The sequence below is a fragment of the Gracilinanus agilis genome, chromosome 3, assembly GCF_016433145.1.
Source record: "Gracilinanus agilis isolate LMUSP501 chromosome 3, AgileGrace, whole genome shotgun sequence".
NCBI lineage: Eukaryota > Metazoa > Chordata > Mammalia > Didelphimorphia > Didelphidae > Gracilinanus > Gracilinanus agilis.
The window spans coordinates 355,471,269-355,489,731 of record NC_058132.1 but is presented as its reverse complement, the minus strand read 5'-3'; the positions used below and the strand labels follow the sequence as shown (position 1 = coordinate 355,489,731).

Genomic DNA, 18,463 nt, shown 5'->3' with positions numbered 1-18,463 from the left:
ATCTCCCTAGCATAGTACTGAGCAAAGAACAGGCTTAGTGAACATTTCTTGGATTGAGAACTGACCTGGACAGTTTGTACCCACGAAGACAATGAACAGAAACATAAAAGTGGAACCAGGGAACACACTTAAAATGTGAGGATTTTTAGGAACCCAAACCAAAGAGATTTTATTTGTTTTCATTTTATTTTTTTAAAACCCTTACCTTCTGTTTTAGTATCAGTTCTAAGACAGAAGAGCACCAAGGGGGTAGTCAATCAGGGTTAAGTGACTTACACAGAGTCACACAGCTAGGAAATGTCTGTAGGTAGATTTGAACCCAGGTCCTTCTGACTCTGATCCTGGCACTCTATATCCACTGAGCCACCTAGCTGCCCTCTAAAGAGATTTTACTTAAAAAGAAACCTTCTCAAGAAAATAGCTAATTGATACTTATACATTCAGGAGAATAATCTTAATGGTAGGATGGGATATAATTCAAGGAAATGGTTCTTTACTTTCTCTTCTAAGCAGATGGTTCGAGGAAATCAGAAAGCATCAAGTGATTCAAAGCTCACTGTGAAGTTTTCAGCATTTTTCGGTGCATCCTAGGAAAAAAGAGAGGGTTTAGTAGTGATCCACTTCTGAGACTCCTCCAACATATCTCCACTGAGAGAAGGAGATGCTGAAAATAACAAGAGGTTAGACAGCTCCCAGAATAGAGGGTAGCTGATGGGAAACTATGACGCCTTTAGGAGTCAGGAATGCTGAGGAATGTGGTCCTAGGAGTTAACCTCAAAGTAAGAATGCAAAGATTGTGTCAAGACTGACCACAAGGCAGGTAATAGGAAATTGATAGGTTTTTGATAACAACAATGCAAAAGAAAGATAAATACTACCTAATTCTCCTGCTGCTAGATCTAAGATAGAATTTATATAGTGCTAAAGATTAGTAAAGTACTTTGCAAATATTACTTCACTTTGTCTTCACAACAACCCTGGGAGGTAGTTGCTATTTTTGTCCTCATTTTACAGAGGAGAAAACTGAGGCAGTCAGTGATTAAATATCTTGCCCAGGGCCATATAGCTAACAAGTATCCGAGTCTTCCTCACCTCAGGTCTAGCATTAATTGCTTCTCAGAGTGGTACAATATGGAGAAACATTGTGGTTTCCCAAATTTAAATATATACATTAATTGATTGTTTATTCCTATTAGTAGTTAACCTGTCTGGAATACGCTAATATCTATTTTTGTACCAGAAGTCTATTTCAGAATTCCCTGTGAATGAGACACAAAATCAGCCTAGAAAAAATTCTAGAACCAAAAAAATCCATTGGCATATGTGATACCCTGAATTTCAGCCTGCAGTAGGAATTAGGTGATGTGGGGCAGTACCTTCCCCTTATACCTTTGGAGTCTCCTTCAGTGCTAGACTCCCAACTATCACTTCAGAGATAAAGGTCCAGAGTCAGGGTGTGAGTTTCCAATGAACTGATTTGGAGAGCTTCTGGGAGGAGTTTTGGAGGGCTTCAGGAATTTAAGTCATCTAGTTCTTTCAAGGACTCCTGACTCTTCTCTCAACTCATTTTAGTCAGTGTGGGTCATGGAACTGACCCAGCCTTCATTCTATCCCTTTCTTCAGCTTCTTATTATTTCCTCTCTTTTCCCTACTCCTCTGGTACTCCAGATTCTCTGGAAGCTTTAATACTTGGAACATTCCAAGCTAGAAATGTCTGGTTTCCTGATTAACTGGTGGCTTTTTGACTATTACTACAGGAGTATGAAATTCCTCAGATCTTTCTGAGATGAATTTCTCCCCATCCACCCCAAACTCCTCATTGCCTGAATTGCCCTGATCCCTGAGCTTCCTTGAAGCACTGCTTATCATTGACTGTCTCTTCCTACTAAGGTCTGGAGACTATCTTGCCTGAGATTCCTTGCTAGCATTCTTGCTTTCTGGACTGCCCCAATTCTCTTTCCTTGTTTGGCTGCTTTTTCCTCCTTTGGCTATCTCCAAATAAGCCATGTGACTTTTCCTTGGGAAAGTCTTCCTTTAAACAGGATAAATAAAATAAATTATTGCTTTCATTAATTCTCTGAAACTCTTTTTAGTACCATTAATGGACCTTAACAGATTACAAAGATAATCATTCAAAGGATTGTTACAAATTGCTTCTGCCCACCATGAGTCTCTCCATTAACTTTTGGGTCACAATCTTTAAGAAAAAAATCCTTACCTTCTGTCTTAGAATCAATACTAAGTATTAGTTCCAAGGAAGAAGAGCAGTGAAGGTTAGACAATTGGGGTTATGTGACTTGCTCAGGGGACATACAGCTAGAAAGTGTCTGAGGTAAAATTTGAACCCAGGACCTCTAGACCTGGTTCTCAATCCACTGAACTACTAGCTTCCCCTTTACAATTTCAGTCATACAGATGCTGTAGTTTCCCTTTTATCCCCCCAAGCCTTTACCATGTGTCTTAGCATTAATTTTATGACATGAACTAGGAAAACAGAGTTAAATGACTTGCCCACAATCACATAAATAGGAAGTGCCTGTGGTCAAATTTGAATCGAGATCCTCCCCCCAAGCCTGGTGCTCTATCCATTGCACTACCTAGTTGACCCTGGGCCACAGTCTTCTAACTAATAAACATATTTTTGAATATACCTTCAAGGAGGTCAATTCTGGACTTGCCAAAATCTCAGGAGATTCCTTTTTTTTTCCAAAATGAGGAAAATAAATTATTAAAACTATAATTCAGACTTCATTTTCATCAAAATGTAAACTCAGAATGATTGCTTTCATTTACCATAGTTTTTCCTGAAGTTGAATCTTCTCCATATTTGTCATCTAACAAGAAGCTCATTTTATCTGTCACAAAGACAAAAATATGTTAGATCAACTAGAGAAATAATTAATACTTTCTATCAGATCAAAATGATCAAATAATACCAGTTCATACAAATAATAAATGATTTAGTGTTAAGTAGGATATTCAACTCTGGAGCCCAGAAATTGCTTTTTTTTTAATCTTATTTTTTATTGATACCATTCTTTAAACATCAAATCAAGCTGACAATCATATACAGAGCATTTACTCTACACCACACCCCAGGCTAAGTGCTCAAGATACTAAGAAAGACAAAAATAAAATAAAATAAAAGGAAACCCAGTCCCTGCTCTCAAGATGCTTACAGTCTCATGGAGAAGACAAAGTACAAAGAATAAGGTACAAACAACATCTAATCAGGTTAAAGTGGAGACAAACAACAGGGGAAGGGTACTATCATTCAAAGGGACTGAGAGAAACCTCTTGATGTAGAATTTTAGCTGTGACCTGAAAGAAGTCAGAAGATGGAAAAGGGGAAGGAAAGTATTCTAGGAATAGAGGACAGGCAGTGAAAAAGTACAGAATTGGGAGATGGAGGGTCTTAAGCAAGGAATAGCCTTGTGGCTAGTATCACTGGATGGTGGAGGAGTAAGGTGTAAGGAAAATGGAAGAGGTAAAAGTGGGGCAGGTTATGAAGGGCTTTAAAAGATATCAGATTATCCTGGAGATTATAGAATCGGTAGAGTGATACAGTCAGATCTTTAGGAAGATCAAGTTAACAACTAAGTGGAAGATGGAATGGAATGGGAAAAGAACTGAGTCAGGCAGGCCAACAAGAAGGCTATTTGCAGTAGTCCATGTATGAGGTGATGAAGACTACCCCAGGGTTGTGGCAACCTTAGAAGAGAGAAGGGAGCATAAAAAAGAAATGCTAAAAAGGTAGGATTGATGACACTTCAGATAAGATTACTTAATTATTATAACTCTTTCTCATCCCCTCCCCAATAAACTATTCCTCAAAATAGAGATTTTTTTTTAAATTTTGAGTTGCAAATTCTTTTCTCTTCCTCTGTCCCTCCCTCATCTCCCCTTTCCATGAGATGGTAAGCAATCTGATATATATTTTACATGTGCAATAATATAAGATAGTTTCCCATATTAGTCATTTGGTGGAAGAGATCTCTAGCCTCCAAAAATGAAGAAAGAATGTGAAATATATTTTCATCTACATTAAGACATCATCAATTATTAGACAGATTTTTTAAAGGAGAAAATGTAACAGCTCTGCAAAACCTAACCAAACTGACAATCAACAATATCTGACAGTACATGCAATATTCCACACTCAGCTACCCATGATTGTGATGAAGGCAGAGAGAAGCATTGAAGTGAGTTTGTGAAATAAATAGGCTATAAACTACATGGTGCAGCTTTGAGACTCTTTTTTTTAAACCCTTATCTTCTGTGTATTGGCTCTTAGGTGGAAGAGTGGTAAGGGTGGGTAATGGGGGTCAAGTGACTTGCCCAGGGTCATACAGCTGGGAAGTGTCTGAGGCCAGATTTGAACCTAGGACCTCTCGTCTCTAGGCCTGACTCTCAATCCACTGAGCTACCCAGCTGCCCCCTTTGAGACTCTTAAGATAGTTAATAAAGTTAAAATGGTTTAGATTTGGTCTCAAATCCTAAATCTATAATCTGTCACAGTTATTTCAAAACTATTTCTCCAGACAAGTGTGCTAAAAAGGATGAGAGAGGATGTGCTTGACTGGACATTTGAAAGTCAGAGTATGATGATGACCACAATTCTTTTTCATTTCTCTTTTCTCTTGCTCCTTGGGATTTTACATGAAAATTCTAGGATTTGAGGAATGATTGATGGAAGATGCAACATGGAAACAAAATAATAGGAGTAAATAGTATGAAGGAAAAAAATAGAGCATTTTAGGAAACCCAGGTGTAACTCACGTTTAGATCCTGCTCTAACATGTTCACAAATAGGGACATATCTTACAGTGTTGCTTCTGCATTTTTTTAGATCAACTGATGTCTGAATCACTAGTATTTTTGTTATTCTTGCAATGCCTTTTATCTAGAGGGTTGAAAAATACAAATTAATTACTGAATTAACACTAAAGTACACAAATATCCAAGTATCAGTCTGAGCATCTCTCCTATGGGTTGGTTATAATACTTCCATTTGGTATTCTTAAGAATCAACTAAATGACCTGAGTGACAACTGAAAAATTTGGTGAATTATTCAGGTATTTTCAATAGTCAGAACCTTGTGTAAATTAAAATCCAGTTACTAGAGTCACTTTTTCATTCAACTAGTTGGTGGGTGGTCTTAGCCTGAAATTCTTCCTTTCCTCTCCCATTTCAAAGGGGTGAAAACCAAAGAGAATGCTATCATAATTAACCTTTTCAAGTAGTGTCACGCTGAAACTTTCCCTGTATGATAGAAGAGAAAGCAAAAGTCTAAAAAAAAACACAATGAAATTCATAAAAATAGTGGTCGCCTCAGAAGTAATTGCTTCCATCATTTTCCTTCTTGGTTTCATAAACTTGATTCTGAATTTCAAAAATATTCACCCACAATGTACCAACTCTTGAGAAGTGCCTAATGGCAAAGAATGTCCCAATAAACTGGATACCATTTCTCACTAGCAATCTTCATATCACAGTTCTTTGTGCTAGTCAAAAAATGAAGTGAAGGAATCTTAGAGGAACTGGTAATTTCACCAAACACCCTCATTTTTACAGATGAGAAACTTGAGAGTCAGACAGTATAAGTGATATCTTCCTCCTCCCTAAAGAATATAAATTCCTTGGAGGCAGGGACTATTTTATTTTAATTTTTTCTTTGTAGCTTCAATAGCTATTAAAAAAACAAACAAACAAACCTCTTACCTTCTGTCTTAAAATGAAGACTGTGTATTGGTTCCAAGACAGAAGAATGGTAAGGGCTAGGCAATGAGGGTGACTTGCTCAGGGTCACACAGTTCAGAAGTGTCTGAGGTCAGATTTGAACTCAATCTACTGAGACACTTAGCTATACTGTCCCCCACCAACCCAATAGCTCTTGTGGTGACTTGCACATAGTATGCACTTAATTACATGTCTCCTGAATTGAATTAGGGGAATGGGGGCCTTAAGTGGCAGTATCAGGACTAGAACTCAGTTCTCCTCAATTTTTGTTCCACATTAGTCAATAATCGGTACCCACATGAAAATCAGGTTAAAATGTGCTGATAAAATGTGTTGTGCTTCCATTCTTCACTCTTCTCCTTCCATCCCCTCTATGTTAGAGTCAGAAAGAGCTGGGCTATAACCCTGCCTAAGATGCTTACTAGCTGTGTTAATCCTAGACAAGTCATTTAAACTTAGTAAAATGAGGATATCAGCCTTGAGGTGGCATGATTTAATGGTTAGAATTGGCCTCACAGTCTGAAAGACCCACATCCCAGAGCTTCCTCTCACATGTATTAGCAGTGTGGCCCATGGCAAGCCACATATCCCAAGCCCCCAAGCAGTTCTTTAGAACTAGAAGGTATAGATCAGTCACTAGCCTCCACTGGTGCAAATTGCTATATGCATATACATTCATATATATATATATGTGCAAAGTATTTGTAAACCCTGGAACACTACACAAATGTGAGCTAATATCATCAACATCATTTGGAAACTTCAGAATTATTTTAAAAAATTAAAATTAAAATTTGTTTAGAGACTTGAAGCTTCTATCAGGACTATGAAGTTCAGTGGATAACTCTTTTTCAAGGTCCTATTTAGAATGTATAGATTCAGTCAATGAGGGAGAGACCAAGCAGACTGATTTGGCTTTTGCTTCTGTCTTTTTTTTCATTGTTGTTTTTCAGTTATTTGCAGTCACGTCTGACTTTTCATGACTCCATTTGGTGTCTTCTTGGCAAAGATACTGGAGTGGTTTGCCATTTTCTCCTCCAGTTCATTTTACAGGTGAGGAAACTGAGGCAAACAGGGTGAAGTGACTTGCCTAAGGTCAGACAACTAATAAGTGTCTGAGGCCGGATTTGAACTTGGGGACATGAGCCTTCCTGACTATCCACTGTACCACCTCAGTGCCCCATTCAATGTTTGGAGGAATCTAATTTTTAGAGATTTCTTCCCCTTACTAACCTATATCTGATTTATCTGTAACTTCTACATGTTAGACTGAGGCCAGACAAGTCTCTTGCCTCATCTCCATGGAAGCCTTACTAGTATTTGAAGGTAATGCTTCATTGAGTTCATCACCTATTAAAAGAATATTCCAAATTCTTTCAACCAGTCATCATATGACAGTTTCTTGAACCCATCCCCATTCCAGTTTTCTTCAATGCAATTCAGTTAGTATTTGCTAAGGACCCACTTATATGTAAAGTACTTCACTAGGTGCCAGGCACAGAGACAAAACAACCTGGCCCCTACTCTCAAGGAACTTGCATTGACTGGACTATCTAGTTTTGTCAACATACCTATTAAATGTGACACCAAGATCAGAACATAAAAATAGTTTGGCTCTGACATAATCAACACATAATAGAATGGCATTATTCTATCCCTTGCCCTGAATTACACTATACTTTAAAAAAATTCTTACCTTTTGTCTTAGAATAAGTACTAAGGATCTGTTTCAAGGCAGAAGAGCAGGTAAAGGTTAGGCAATGGGGATTAAGTGACTTGCCCAAGTACATGTAGCTACGCAGTATCTGAGGCCAGATTTGAACCCAGGACCTCCTGTCTCCAGGTCTGGCTCTCGATCCACTGAGCCACCTAGCTGCCTGAATACCACACTTCTATGAACAGAGTCTAAGCTATATTTAGCCTAATGTCCTATAATGATCTAAAGCAGTAATGGCCAACCTATGGCATGGGTTCCAAAGATGCCACACAGAGAGCTCTCTGTGGGCATGCAGCCACCCACCCCCTCCTCCCACCTCCAGAGTTCCTTACTAGAAAAGCAGAGAGATTCAGGTTGAGCTGCTCCCCTCCCCCTCTCCCCTACCCTTCTGCCCAACAGCCAATGGGAGATCACAGGGGGGAAGGTGGGCAGCTCACAGGCGGCAGAGCTGGAGGGGAGCAGAGCATTCAGCCACTCCCCTCCCCACTCTCTCTACACTTGCTAAGGATATTCTTCACTTCCCCCACCCCTCTACCCAGCAGTCCAATGGGAGTGCTTCCTCCTTCCCCTGTGTGGGGAAAGGGGGGGGCAGGGAGTACCCAGCTTGTTGCAGGGGGGCAGCATGTGGTCTTTGGGTGGGATGTGACTCTTGGCCTAGGAGGGGGGCAGACCTGGTACTCAGTCTGGGGAAAGAGGGGTGCGTAGGACCCGGCACTCCATCTCTAAAAGGTAATATTTAACTTTCTGAAACCATATCACATATGCAATACTATACTATGGTAGCCATATGGACTGCTACCTAGCGATAACAAGATAATAATCAGACCATCCCTTTACCTACCTGATGACACGTTTTAGGAATTAGTGTAGGCGCAAAGTAATTTTTCTGTAACTGGCAATCTTCTACACTTCCATATGTAAGAATAACGTAGCTCACAGTTTCATCATAAATATCAACTTTGAAACCTAATGGTACATCTCTCACATACACATTACAAAGCTGAAACTGTAGGTTGTATGTCCAATCCTATAAGAAAAAAAGGAAACAGCATATATTAATTTGGGTATAAAATTCAGTCTCATTTAAGAATTTTTTTTTCTGATGAGTTCAAAGGGGGCAATTAACATCTCACCTCGTAAGCCAAAATTTCCTTGACTTTTTTAGCACCGATAGCAAGTGCCAATTTGAGCCACATTTTGTATTCTATGGAAGGACAGCAATTATAGAATATATCATAGATATCTTTTTTGCTGATGAAATAGGTCTGGAAAAAGAAAGGATAAAGCTGTCATATCTAAAAGCAGAAGTTTATCATTTCAAACCTTACATGTTTCATAAAAGTGAAACTGTTATTTGCCATCATGGTTTTGCAGAAAACGTTTTCCTGTTTATAGAAACATTAGAGATATAGTACATGTGCTTATTCACTTTGAAAGCACAATAAATCAGTGAAGGAAATGGCTCTAGTGAAGACCTAGAATGGGGTCGTGAAGAGTTGAACATGACCAAAAAATGACTAAACAATATCTCTCCCTGCACTACTACAGTAGTCTACAAATTAATTACTTTTCATTTATCCAGGCTTCCATTGATAATCCACACAGCTGCCAAAATGGTGTTCTTAAAGTACATCCTATTGAATATCTCTTACATATCACATTACTTTTCCATTGCTGAGTCTTTTTACCAATATCCCCCATTCTTAGAATGACTCTCTACTTTTCTTTAATTCTTAGAAATCCTAGTCTACTTCCAAACCCATTAAAGCATTTACTACTAACTTGAAGTACACCCCAATTCCCTCTTCCCAGCAGTTTAAAAAAAAAAACTCTCACCTTCCATCTTAGGATCAATACTAAGTATTGGTTCCAAGGCAGAAGAGCAGTAAGAGTTAGACAATTAGGGTTAAGTGACTTGCCCAAAGGCACAGAGCTAAGAAGTGTATAAGGCCAGATTTGAGCCCAGGACCTCACATCTCCAGGGATGGCTCTCTATCCACTGAGATACCTCGTTGCCCCCTTATATTAAACATATTTTCTGTGCAAACCATTGTGCTGGGTGCTATATGTGATACAAATATGAATAACATGGGGCCCCTGTTCTCCAATAGGGAAGATTACATATAATTAATTAATTAATATATGTATGTATGTATGTATATATATATATTAACAACTAATGCTCAGGATATGATATGAAAGGGTAAAGAGAAGTAGGTTCACTGGGGATAGAGATTTCATCTCTGAATCTGTGATTTCATTAGAGTAGCAGAATCCTAGGTTTTTGTTGTCATTGAGTTGTTTTCAGTTGTTTCCAACTCTTTGTGAGCCTATTTTGTAGTTTTCTTGGCAAAGATGTTGGAGTGATTTGTCATTTCTTTCTCCAGCTCATTTTATAAATAAGGAAACTGAGATCAACAGGGTGAAGTGACTTTCCCAGGGTCACACAATTAGTGTCAGAAGCTAGATTTGACCCAAGAAGAAGAGTTTTCCTGATTCCAGCCACAGTACTATATCTACTGAGTCACTTGAGTTACCTAGAGAGCCTAAGCTAGGATGGTGACTATGCAAGTACAGAGAAGAGTATAGAGGGAAGAGATTTTTGTGAAGGTTGAAATGACAAGTCTTGGCTTTACTTGTACCTAAAGAACACAAATTTTCCAGTAATATGATCATTGGGGGCTAAAAATTGCAATGTATTTATTTAATTCTACACCAGACCTTTGAGATGAAGTGAATGAGGATACAAAGAGTTGGCATTACTTTAGGATTCATTCATTCATTCATTCATTCATTCATTCATTCATTCATACATGCAATCTAACTAATTTTGCCTTGGTCTCACATTACGTACAAAATTATGAGAACAAATATTGAGCTAGCAACATCTCAGGAGTTTTGCCCTTTTTTTTGGATAGGAAATCCCAACATCCCCTCTCCATAACCCTAGTGCACCCCTCCCTAACTGATCCACAGGCTTATCTCTCTCCTCAAATTATGTAATTCATGGGAAATGTTGGGATGTGTTCCACACCATTTCCTGGGAAATAAAAAGGAGAAAAATGTATAATCTGATGCCAAAGGCAAAAACATGAATTCTTGCCAATTGCTTGGTTCAAATGAATCAATATAAAGAAAAACACTTTGAGAAATGCAGAGTATAATGGAAGGAGACCTAGGTCTTCACTTTAACTCAAGGCAACCTGGGAATGTAGCTTAAATTACCTTGACCTCTCTGTTTTCCTCATTTTAAAAATGGAAATAATAATGGTTGTATTATTTACCATAACGGATTTTTTTTCAGGAAAGTGCTTTGTAAAACTAAAAGTAATAATCATGATGATGGTGTTTCCCTCTTTTGGTAGGCTATTAAGATTCTTCTTCTTTTTTTTTTTTTTTTAAACTCTTACCTTCTGTCTTAGAATCAATATTGTGCATTGATTCCAAGGCAGAAGATAAATTAGGGCTAGACAATGAGGGTTAAGTAATTTACATAGGATTGCACAGCTAGGAAGCATCTGAGGTCATATTTGAACCCAGGACCTCCCATCTCTAGGACTGGCTCTTAATCCACTGAGCCACCCAGCTGCCCCCAAAGTTATTCTTCAAATAATAATTCATTATATTATTTTCTTTCTCAGAAACTTTCCCTGGCTGTCCATTTCATTCAAGTTAGAGTGAAAACTCCTTAGTTTGGGCATTTAAAGCTGTCTACAGTCTAGTTCCAATTTATCTTTTGTTATGAGTAAGATTAGATTAGTTACACTCCTAATACTTTTCTATTGCTTTTCATACAATTCAGTTCTCTAACACACCCCAATGAAATGCTAATTTTAATTCTAATTCTAAGAAATTGTTTATATACTTTTTTCCTCACTTGAAATGTCTTTCCCCTTTTTTGAACTTGTTGAAATCTCATCTATCCTTAAATATGGAGCTAAAATTCTACCACTTTTTAAAAATGTATCTTTTATTTTTATACCCAAGTTCTCCCCCTCTCCCACTCACAGAGAGGTCAAGAAATACAATATTGTCAAATTCTGCCTCTTTAATCAAATCCCTGTTCAAAATGTTTTCTGGATGTTGCCCCTTTTATCACTGTGGGGAGGGGAAGGATTACTATAATTGAATTTGTCAAGAAATGGAAGCTTTTCATTTTTATCTTTTTATGTTCATTTTAATTCTAGTCACTTAAAGAGCTTTTTGCTAACAACATATTTTATTCCATAATTTGACTATTATTTACACAGGTTTTTCCATAAGTGAACAATCAGAGGAAATAGACATTCCACTGATAAAAACCTAAATCGTTCTTCCTAGGAAATTTATCGGAAATTTTGCCTCCTTTGGAATTGTGTTTATGTACCTTGAGATAAAGCACCATTATTATCAGGATCATAATAGCTTCCATTTATATAATACCTACTATGTATCAAATGTATGAAGTGCTTTACAAATATTGTCTCATTCGGTTCTCACAGCGACCCTGGGAGAAAGTTTTACTATTATCACCTTTTTACAAATGAAGAAACTGAGGCAAACAGGGATTAAGTGACTTGCCCAGAGTCACACAGCTAGGATCAGAGAAAAGATAGATTTGAACTCAAGCCTTTCTGTCTCCAGGCCTGGCATTCTATCCACTGTGCCATCAAAGTATTAAAATAATAACCAAGTTTATGGACCATTTTTAAAAATTGAGAAGTCCAAACATTAAGATAAAGAATGTAAAAAAATCATCAGATTGTGCTATTTAATTGTATTATTAAGCTTTCTTCATTTATTTTGGTTTTGAGTAGCTCTAGTTTTTTAACAGGCAGCATGATGGTACAGTGCCAACCCTGGAGTCAGGAAGACTCCTCTTCCTGAGTTCAAATCCAGCCTCAGACACTTTCTGGCTGTGTGACCCTGAGCAAGTCACTTTGCCCTGTTTGCCTCAGTTCCTTCTTTTGTCAAATGAACTGGAGAATGAAATGTATCTGTACAATTCAGCATCTCTGCCAAGAAATCTGCAAATGGGGTCACAAAAAGTGGTAAAAATTTATAATCAAAATAAAAAGTTAGGAAAAACCTATTCTAGTCCTCCACATTTTCTGGTAGAATGTAGGTCTGTGTTTCAGCGTTAACTAGTGGAAAAAAACATTTGGAGAGTGCATGGGTTTAAATACTGGCACTGATACCTGGCTAGCATTTTAACTTTGGTCAGCTCTTGTGGCCTTTACCCATCTGACAAGTGAATAGACTGGATTGGATTAGGTGACTAATAAGTTCGCTTCTAGCTCAGTGTCTGGTTCCCCAAACATAATAACTGACAAGGATTTCTACTTGCACTGAATTCCTAAAACACTTCATGTCTAGACTCTTTGTTTCCCACTTAATCATAAGCTACTTTATGGCATCTCTTACATTATTTCTTTAATTGTCCACTTAATTTGATGGTTAACCTGAGGGAAGACTGTTTTTTGTTGTTTTTTTTTCATTTTACTTCATGGTATTCATCACAACTTTTTGCATCACACTTGAGGGAAATGGTGCTCAATAACTATTTTTTGAGTTAAAGAATGTCTTAATCGTACTGGGCATACTGTAGATCCGGCTTGAAGTCTTTTGCTTGAGAAGAAGATGTGGCCCATTCTGGGCCTGTCAGTCAAACAAGTCTTGGCAATGCTCTTATTTTATAGAACTTTTTGAGAAAGATCACATCCTTTTTTTTTTGTATGATACAGCTTTTTGAGGTTCAGAAAGCACTCTATATATGTTAACTCATTCCAATGTCACTTTACCAGCTTTATGAGATAGACTATAATTATTATTATTTATTTCACTAATAAGGAAACAGCCTCAGAGAAGTTAAGTGATTGACCTGGGGTCCTACAATGCTTGGAAGCAGAATTGGATGCCCAGGACTTCTTGAACAATGATTCTCTCTAATGTGCCACTTCTCCTTTCCGAGACAACTGTCACTCAGTAAATTACCACATCTGATTTAGGGGCACAAGTGGAGCTGGTAGGCAAAGATGCCTTAACCAGTTTGGCAACCTTCACATCCATCAAGATGCTTGCACAAAAGTGGCAGGAAAGTAGCTCAGTGGGTAAAAGCCAGGCCTGGAGTCAGGAGGATTGGGTTCAAATCTAGCCTGGGCAACTCACTTAATCCCCATTACCTAGCCTTTATTGCTCTTCTGCCTTGGAACCAATTGATTCTAAGATGTAAGGAAAGAGTTACAAAAAAGAAAAATATTTTTGTGCAAAAAGACATATAGAATTGTGCGTTGGCTAAGGAGGATTAGGGGGGTTGGGGGGAGAGGGAAAGAACATGAAATATGTAACTAGGAGAAAATATTCAAATAAAAAAAATTTTCAAAAAAAAAAAAAGACATATAGAGACCTGAGGCAGAGAGGGTGATTTCTGCTATCTCTGGAGGCAGTTTTTCTTTGCTTACACAACTTAATGAACAGAAAGAAAAGAAAGAAACAAAAGAAAAAAACTCAGAAAAGCTAGGTATTGTTTTTTCAGTTAGCTAATGGGCATGAATTATATATTTATTTTTATGTAGTTATTTATTTATATAATTTGTTGTTCAGTCATGTTTGACTCTTCATGACACCAGATGAGGTTTTCGTGTCAAAGTTACTAGAGTGGTTTGCCATTTTCTTCTCCACTGGATTAAGGCAAACAGAAGTTAAGTGACTTGCCCAGGGTCACACAGTAGGTGTCTTGAGATTAGATCTGAACTCAGGTTTTCCTGACTTCAGGTCTAAAGCTCTATCCACTGAACCACTTAGCTGCCTCATCTTTATTACTATCACTACTTACTATTATATTTATTTATGGAAAGTATCTATAGGAAAAATATTTATATTACACATTGGGTCAAATGTGTAGAAAATATAGGCAATTGGGTAAATTTCAAAGTAATCATCTCAACATTATACATGATAAATATTAACAAGCACCACCTATTTGCTAATTTGTTTGACATCCTTCCCATAGTATGGTGACAGTGAATTTTATAAACCAACTTCATCAAGCAGTTCATCAGATTGGACAAAATATGGATTTAAACTCAAAAGCTAGTAAAAGGAAACAATTATCAAAGGAAGAGGTGTGAATGTTTTCTGACCTCTACTACAGTTTTACAGGTGGCAGTAAATGTCATGGGCTCCTCAGTCAAGCAGTTCAGTTCTCCTATGATTGCCCCACTGAGGAGATAGTCTGCATAAACTGTTTTCTCTTTTTCTTTTGTCTCCAAGAGTTGTTGGTCAATTCCAAAATAATATTTGGAACTCTGTCGCTGTTCACAAACACAAAACAAAATAAAACATGCAGTTATTCTAGATTATCCTCTACCAGAAGAAAAAAAACTCAATAAACCAAATATTCCCCCATCCAAAATAATCATTGAATTCATAGCTAATTCTGCCCCACCCCCATTCTTTGTAAGTGTACCCAAATACTTCTATATAATTCAACTTATAGAATTTTTCATTTCTTTTGGAAAAAATTTCTCAAAGGACGTCACAAAATTGGGAGGGATGTGGAGAAGCAGCAATGAAATATTTCTTAAATGCTTTATCTTTAATGATCTTTCCTACCTTTTGAATCACACCCCAAATATAGCTTATCATAAGTTAATTTATCAGAGAAGAAAAGGTGGAAACAGATGTATTGGTGGGAAGCCAAATAACAGGTTTGTTTTTCTCAATTAAAAAACTGACATGGATTGACTCTTTTGGTGAATAGCAGGAAAAGAAGTTTTACCCACAAAGAAGACAGAAGTTTGATGGATCACTATGTAAGGGTTTTGTGGCCACAAGGGGGAAGATTCAAGATTTTTATTGCCTTATTTGTTTCTTTCTCAATTCATTATTTTACTATTTCATGCTTTTCCTTTTCCAGAATGTTAGGCACATATTAAGAAGCAAAAGCTCCCAGTTTTTGAACTGGGTAAGACAAGTAAATCCAGTAGGCAAAATTTCCCTTAAAATATGCATTATTAAAAAACAAAACAAACAAAAAATCTGCATTATTTGATTTTGAGTCCCTGAAGTTTGAAAAGTGATGAGCCAATTGACTTCCTAGCAAGATGACTTGCCTGAACAAGAGATAGACTACTCAAATTTCATATGCCTATACCAACAAAAACTCCTGAAATTCAAACCAGATAAAATAATCAATAAAAATCCAATGAGAAATTATAGTGCTTTTGTCCACCCCAAAACTGTACAAAAAAGGTCATCCTCCTCCCAAAAAGAGTCATCCAAAAGTCCATAGGAAATAAGAAAGATGTCTTTTCCAACAAAAAGAGCAAGTTCAAAACTGAACTGTCCTCTTCTCTCAAGTCTCTTATTCCTTCATCACATCCTATTACTGGCAAGTCTCACCCTTGGATCATTACCACCATCTGCTGCCTTCACTCCTATTCATATATTGCTGAATGAAACTATAGAAAATAACAAAACCTTGCTGTCTAAATATGCTAAAGATTTATATCACATAATATCAACTAGGCACTCACTATGGCTTCAATATTTTCCTTTTTTTCCTCCTTAAATTCTTCCAAACTTCTCTATTTCACTGAAAAATTTGATACTATCTACTAAGTTTTCCCTCTTATTCCTTTCTCCTCATGTCATATCACTCAGATGCCTTCTACCGTGTCCTCCTTCTTTACCTTTGTTTATGAGATACTTCTGTTTTGAGGCTTGCTGAGCCCTGTTCAGAGGCTGCTCATCCACCTTTGGTATCTACTTGCCACCAAACTCTCACCTTTGGTTTAGCAAGGTTAGCATGAGCTAAAGTTTAGCATGAGCGGTGACCATGCCTCAGCAAAATGGGTTAAACCAGGTTGAGGGTAACTGACAGACCTCAAACCCATGGTGAATTAGGGGGAAAGTCTACTCCAAAGCATGTGAATACTTTCCCAGGCAGAATGGGTGGATGAGAACAATTTGTTCCATTGGTCTTGAAGGTGGCTAAAATGGGTGCTGTGGAAAGCTTTAGAGCATAGCCAGACATCAAGGATGCCAAGGTCATCCAAAAATTATGTTCAAACAAATGTCTGTGGAATAAAATAAAATGTGACTTCTGATCCACACTAAAAAGTATCAATATAGCCACTGGATAGCACCTTGATAGGAATTGTTCTGTATTCGCAAAGTTACTCCTGGATATTATTTGGGATTCTAGAAGCAAATGTCCATAGACTGCCAATGAGAGTTCATTAGGGAGTCATAAAGCTCTTCACTTCCCACCATAAACTCCTTGTTCTGGTTCTCAATATCCAAGTGAATCTGTGGATCTTCAGTTTGCTCTTCATCATTATTTGTAGTCCAAGCCTCTGACATGACTGGAATTTCAGCTAAATCTTTAGGGTTCTCCTTTCCAGAGGAGAAATCCTGAACATTCCCATAAAATATATAGTTATGATTATATTCAAAATAAGGTTCAAAATATGACTGCAGATAGCATGTTTTGTGCTGTTTGTAATAGGTATCAGAGTGGTCAAGTTGCAACTCTGTCTTTATCCGTTGCCAGTACCAGAAATTTAGATCACCAACATTTTTATTTTTATCTTGCCACTGGACATTGATGTATCTAGAAGAGAGAGTGAGGTTGAACACTTCATGAAATTCTGCCTCACTTAAAATCCTGTGATGTCATTCATCCTCTTCAAAACAAACATCTGTAGACTTCCTGTTAAGATGGCAGCAGATTAAGGAGCAGCTGCTCGATCTCTCCTAACGAATGCATACAAGACTCCGCAAGGGGACATAAAAACGAATCCAGATGAACGAAGGAACCCCACAACAGGGCGCAGCATTGAAGGTATGCAGAATCGGGGCATTTCCACGCTATAAAGGGGTGAAACAGCTCTCACTAAAACGCGAGAGGAAGAAGCCCCACCACCCACCCACCCACACACACCACGCACAGCACCAAGGCCAATGCACAAGAATGAAAACAGGAGTGGGGCAACCAGTAAATCACTAGCAGCCCCAGGGCTTGTACCTGTGAGTTGCCAGACATGGGACCCCAGGTGGCTGGGGGGACTCAGGGACTTTCCCCAGCGTCTACGGGGGTGAAGGCTCTGCCCCGTCTAGAATCCGGGTGGAATAAAGATCCCGAAAGCAGGGACTTCCCCCAGCTTCTACTCAGCGAAGGCAATGCCCCGGGAGGAATAAAGATTTCCAGCACAGGCTAGGACATCCAGTGAGGACCCGGGGCAGATGGGAGCGAGGCTGTGGAAGCAGCCCCCGAGACCACTGAAGGAGCCTCGGGCAGAGGGGCACACCGGGGACTACCAGGAGGCCTGACCCCGATGACAAGAAGACCAGAGCCATCAGAAGCTTAGACAGCGCAAGCAGACCCTGAGTGTGAAGACAAAGCTGAAAAGGGGCGGGGCTAACAATGGCAAACAATAAGGAAGCTCTGAAGAAAAAGATTACCAAGAAAAACTCTGGAACACTCGACAACTTCTACACAGAGAAAATCCAGACAACAGAGGAGGGAAAACAAAAATCCAAACCTCCCCCAAAAAATGAAAGCTGGTCACAAGCTATTGAAGAGTTCAAAAATGAAATGTTGAGGAATATGGAAGAAACCTGGCAAGAAAATAACAGTTTAAAAGGCAGAATCTCGCAGTTGGAAAGTGAGGCAAGTCAACAGAAGACCAGAAATGACCAGATTGAAAAGGAAAACCAAAAGATTAAAGCCGAAAACCAAAAGATTATAGCCGAAAACCAGTCCTTAAAGGCTGGAATCGAACAATTAGAAACCAATGATCTCTCAAGACAACAAGAACAAATAAAACAAAGTCAAAAGACTGATAAAATAGAAGGAAACATGAAATATCTCAATGAGAAAGTGACAGACCAAGAAAACAGGCCTAGAAGAGACAATTTGAGAATCATTGGTCTGCCAGAAAAGGCAGAAATTAATAGAAACTTGGACTCCATACTCAAAGAAATTATTCAGCAAAATTGCCCTGAAGTTCTACAACAAGAGG

At 38.2% G+C, this 18,463-nt stretch overlaps 1 protein-coding gene across 1 annotated transcript in view; it reads right to left on the bottom strand.

The window, feature by feature from the left end:
- Positions 1 to 527: 527 nt before the first annotated feature.
- Positions 528 to 18,463, bottom strand: part of SLC9C1 (solute carrier family 9 member C1) — a 79,048-nt gene continuing 61,112 nt past the window's right edge. The window contains exons 20-26 of the mRNA XM_044669185.1: positions 16,710 to 17,052; positions 14,579 to 14,749; positions 8,591 to 8,722; positions 8,299 to 8,484; positions 4,780 to 4,903; positions 2,794 to 2,855; positions 528 to 587 (exon numbers count right to left, since the gene is read on the bottom strand). Coding sequence (XP_044525120.1) covers positions 528 to 587; positions 2,794 to 2,855; positions 4,780 to 4,903; positions 8,299 to 8,484; positions 8,591 to 8,722; positions 14,579 to 14,749; positions 16,710 to 17,052 — 1,078 coding nt within the window. The remainder of the gene's footprint in view (positions 588 to 2,793; positions 2,856 to 4,779; positions 4,904 to 8,298; positions 8,485 to 8,590; positions 8,723 to 14,578; positions 14,750 to 16,709; positions 17,053 to 18,463) is intronic.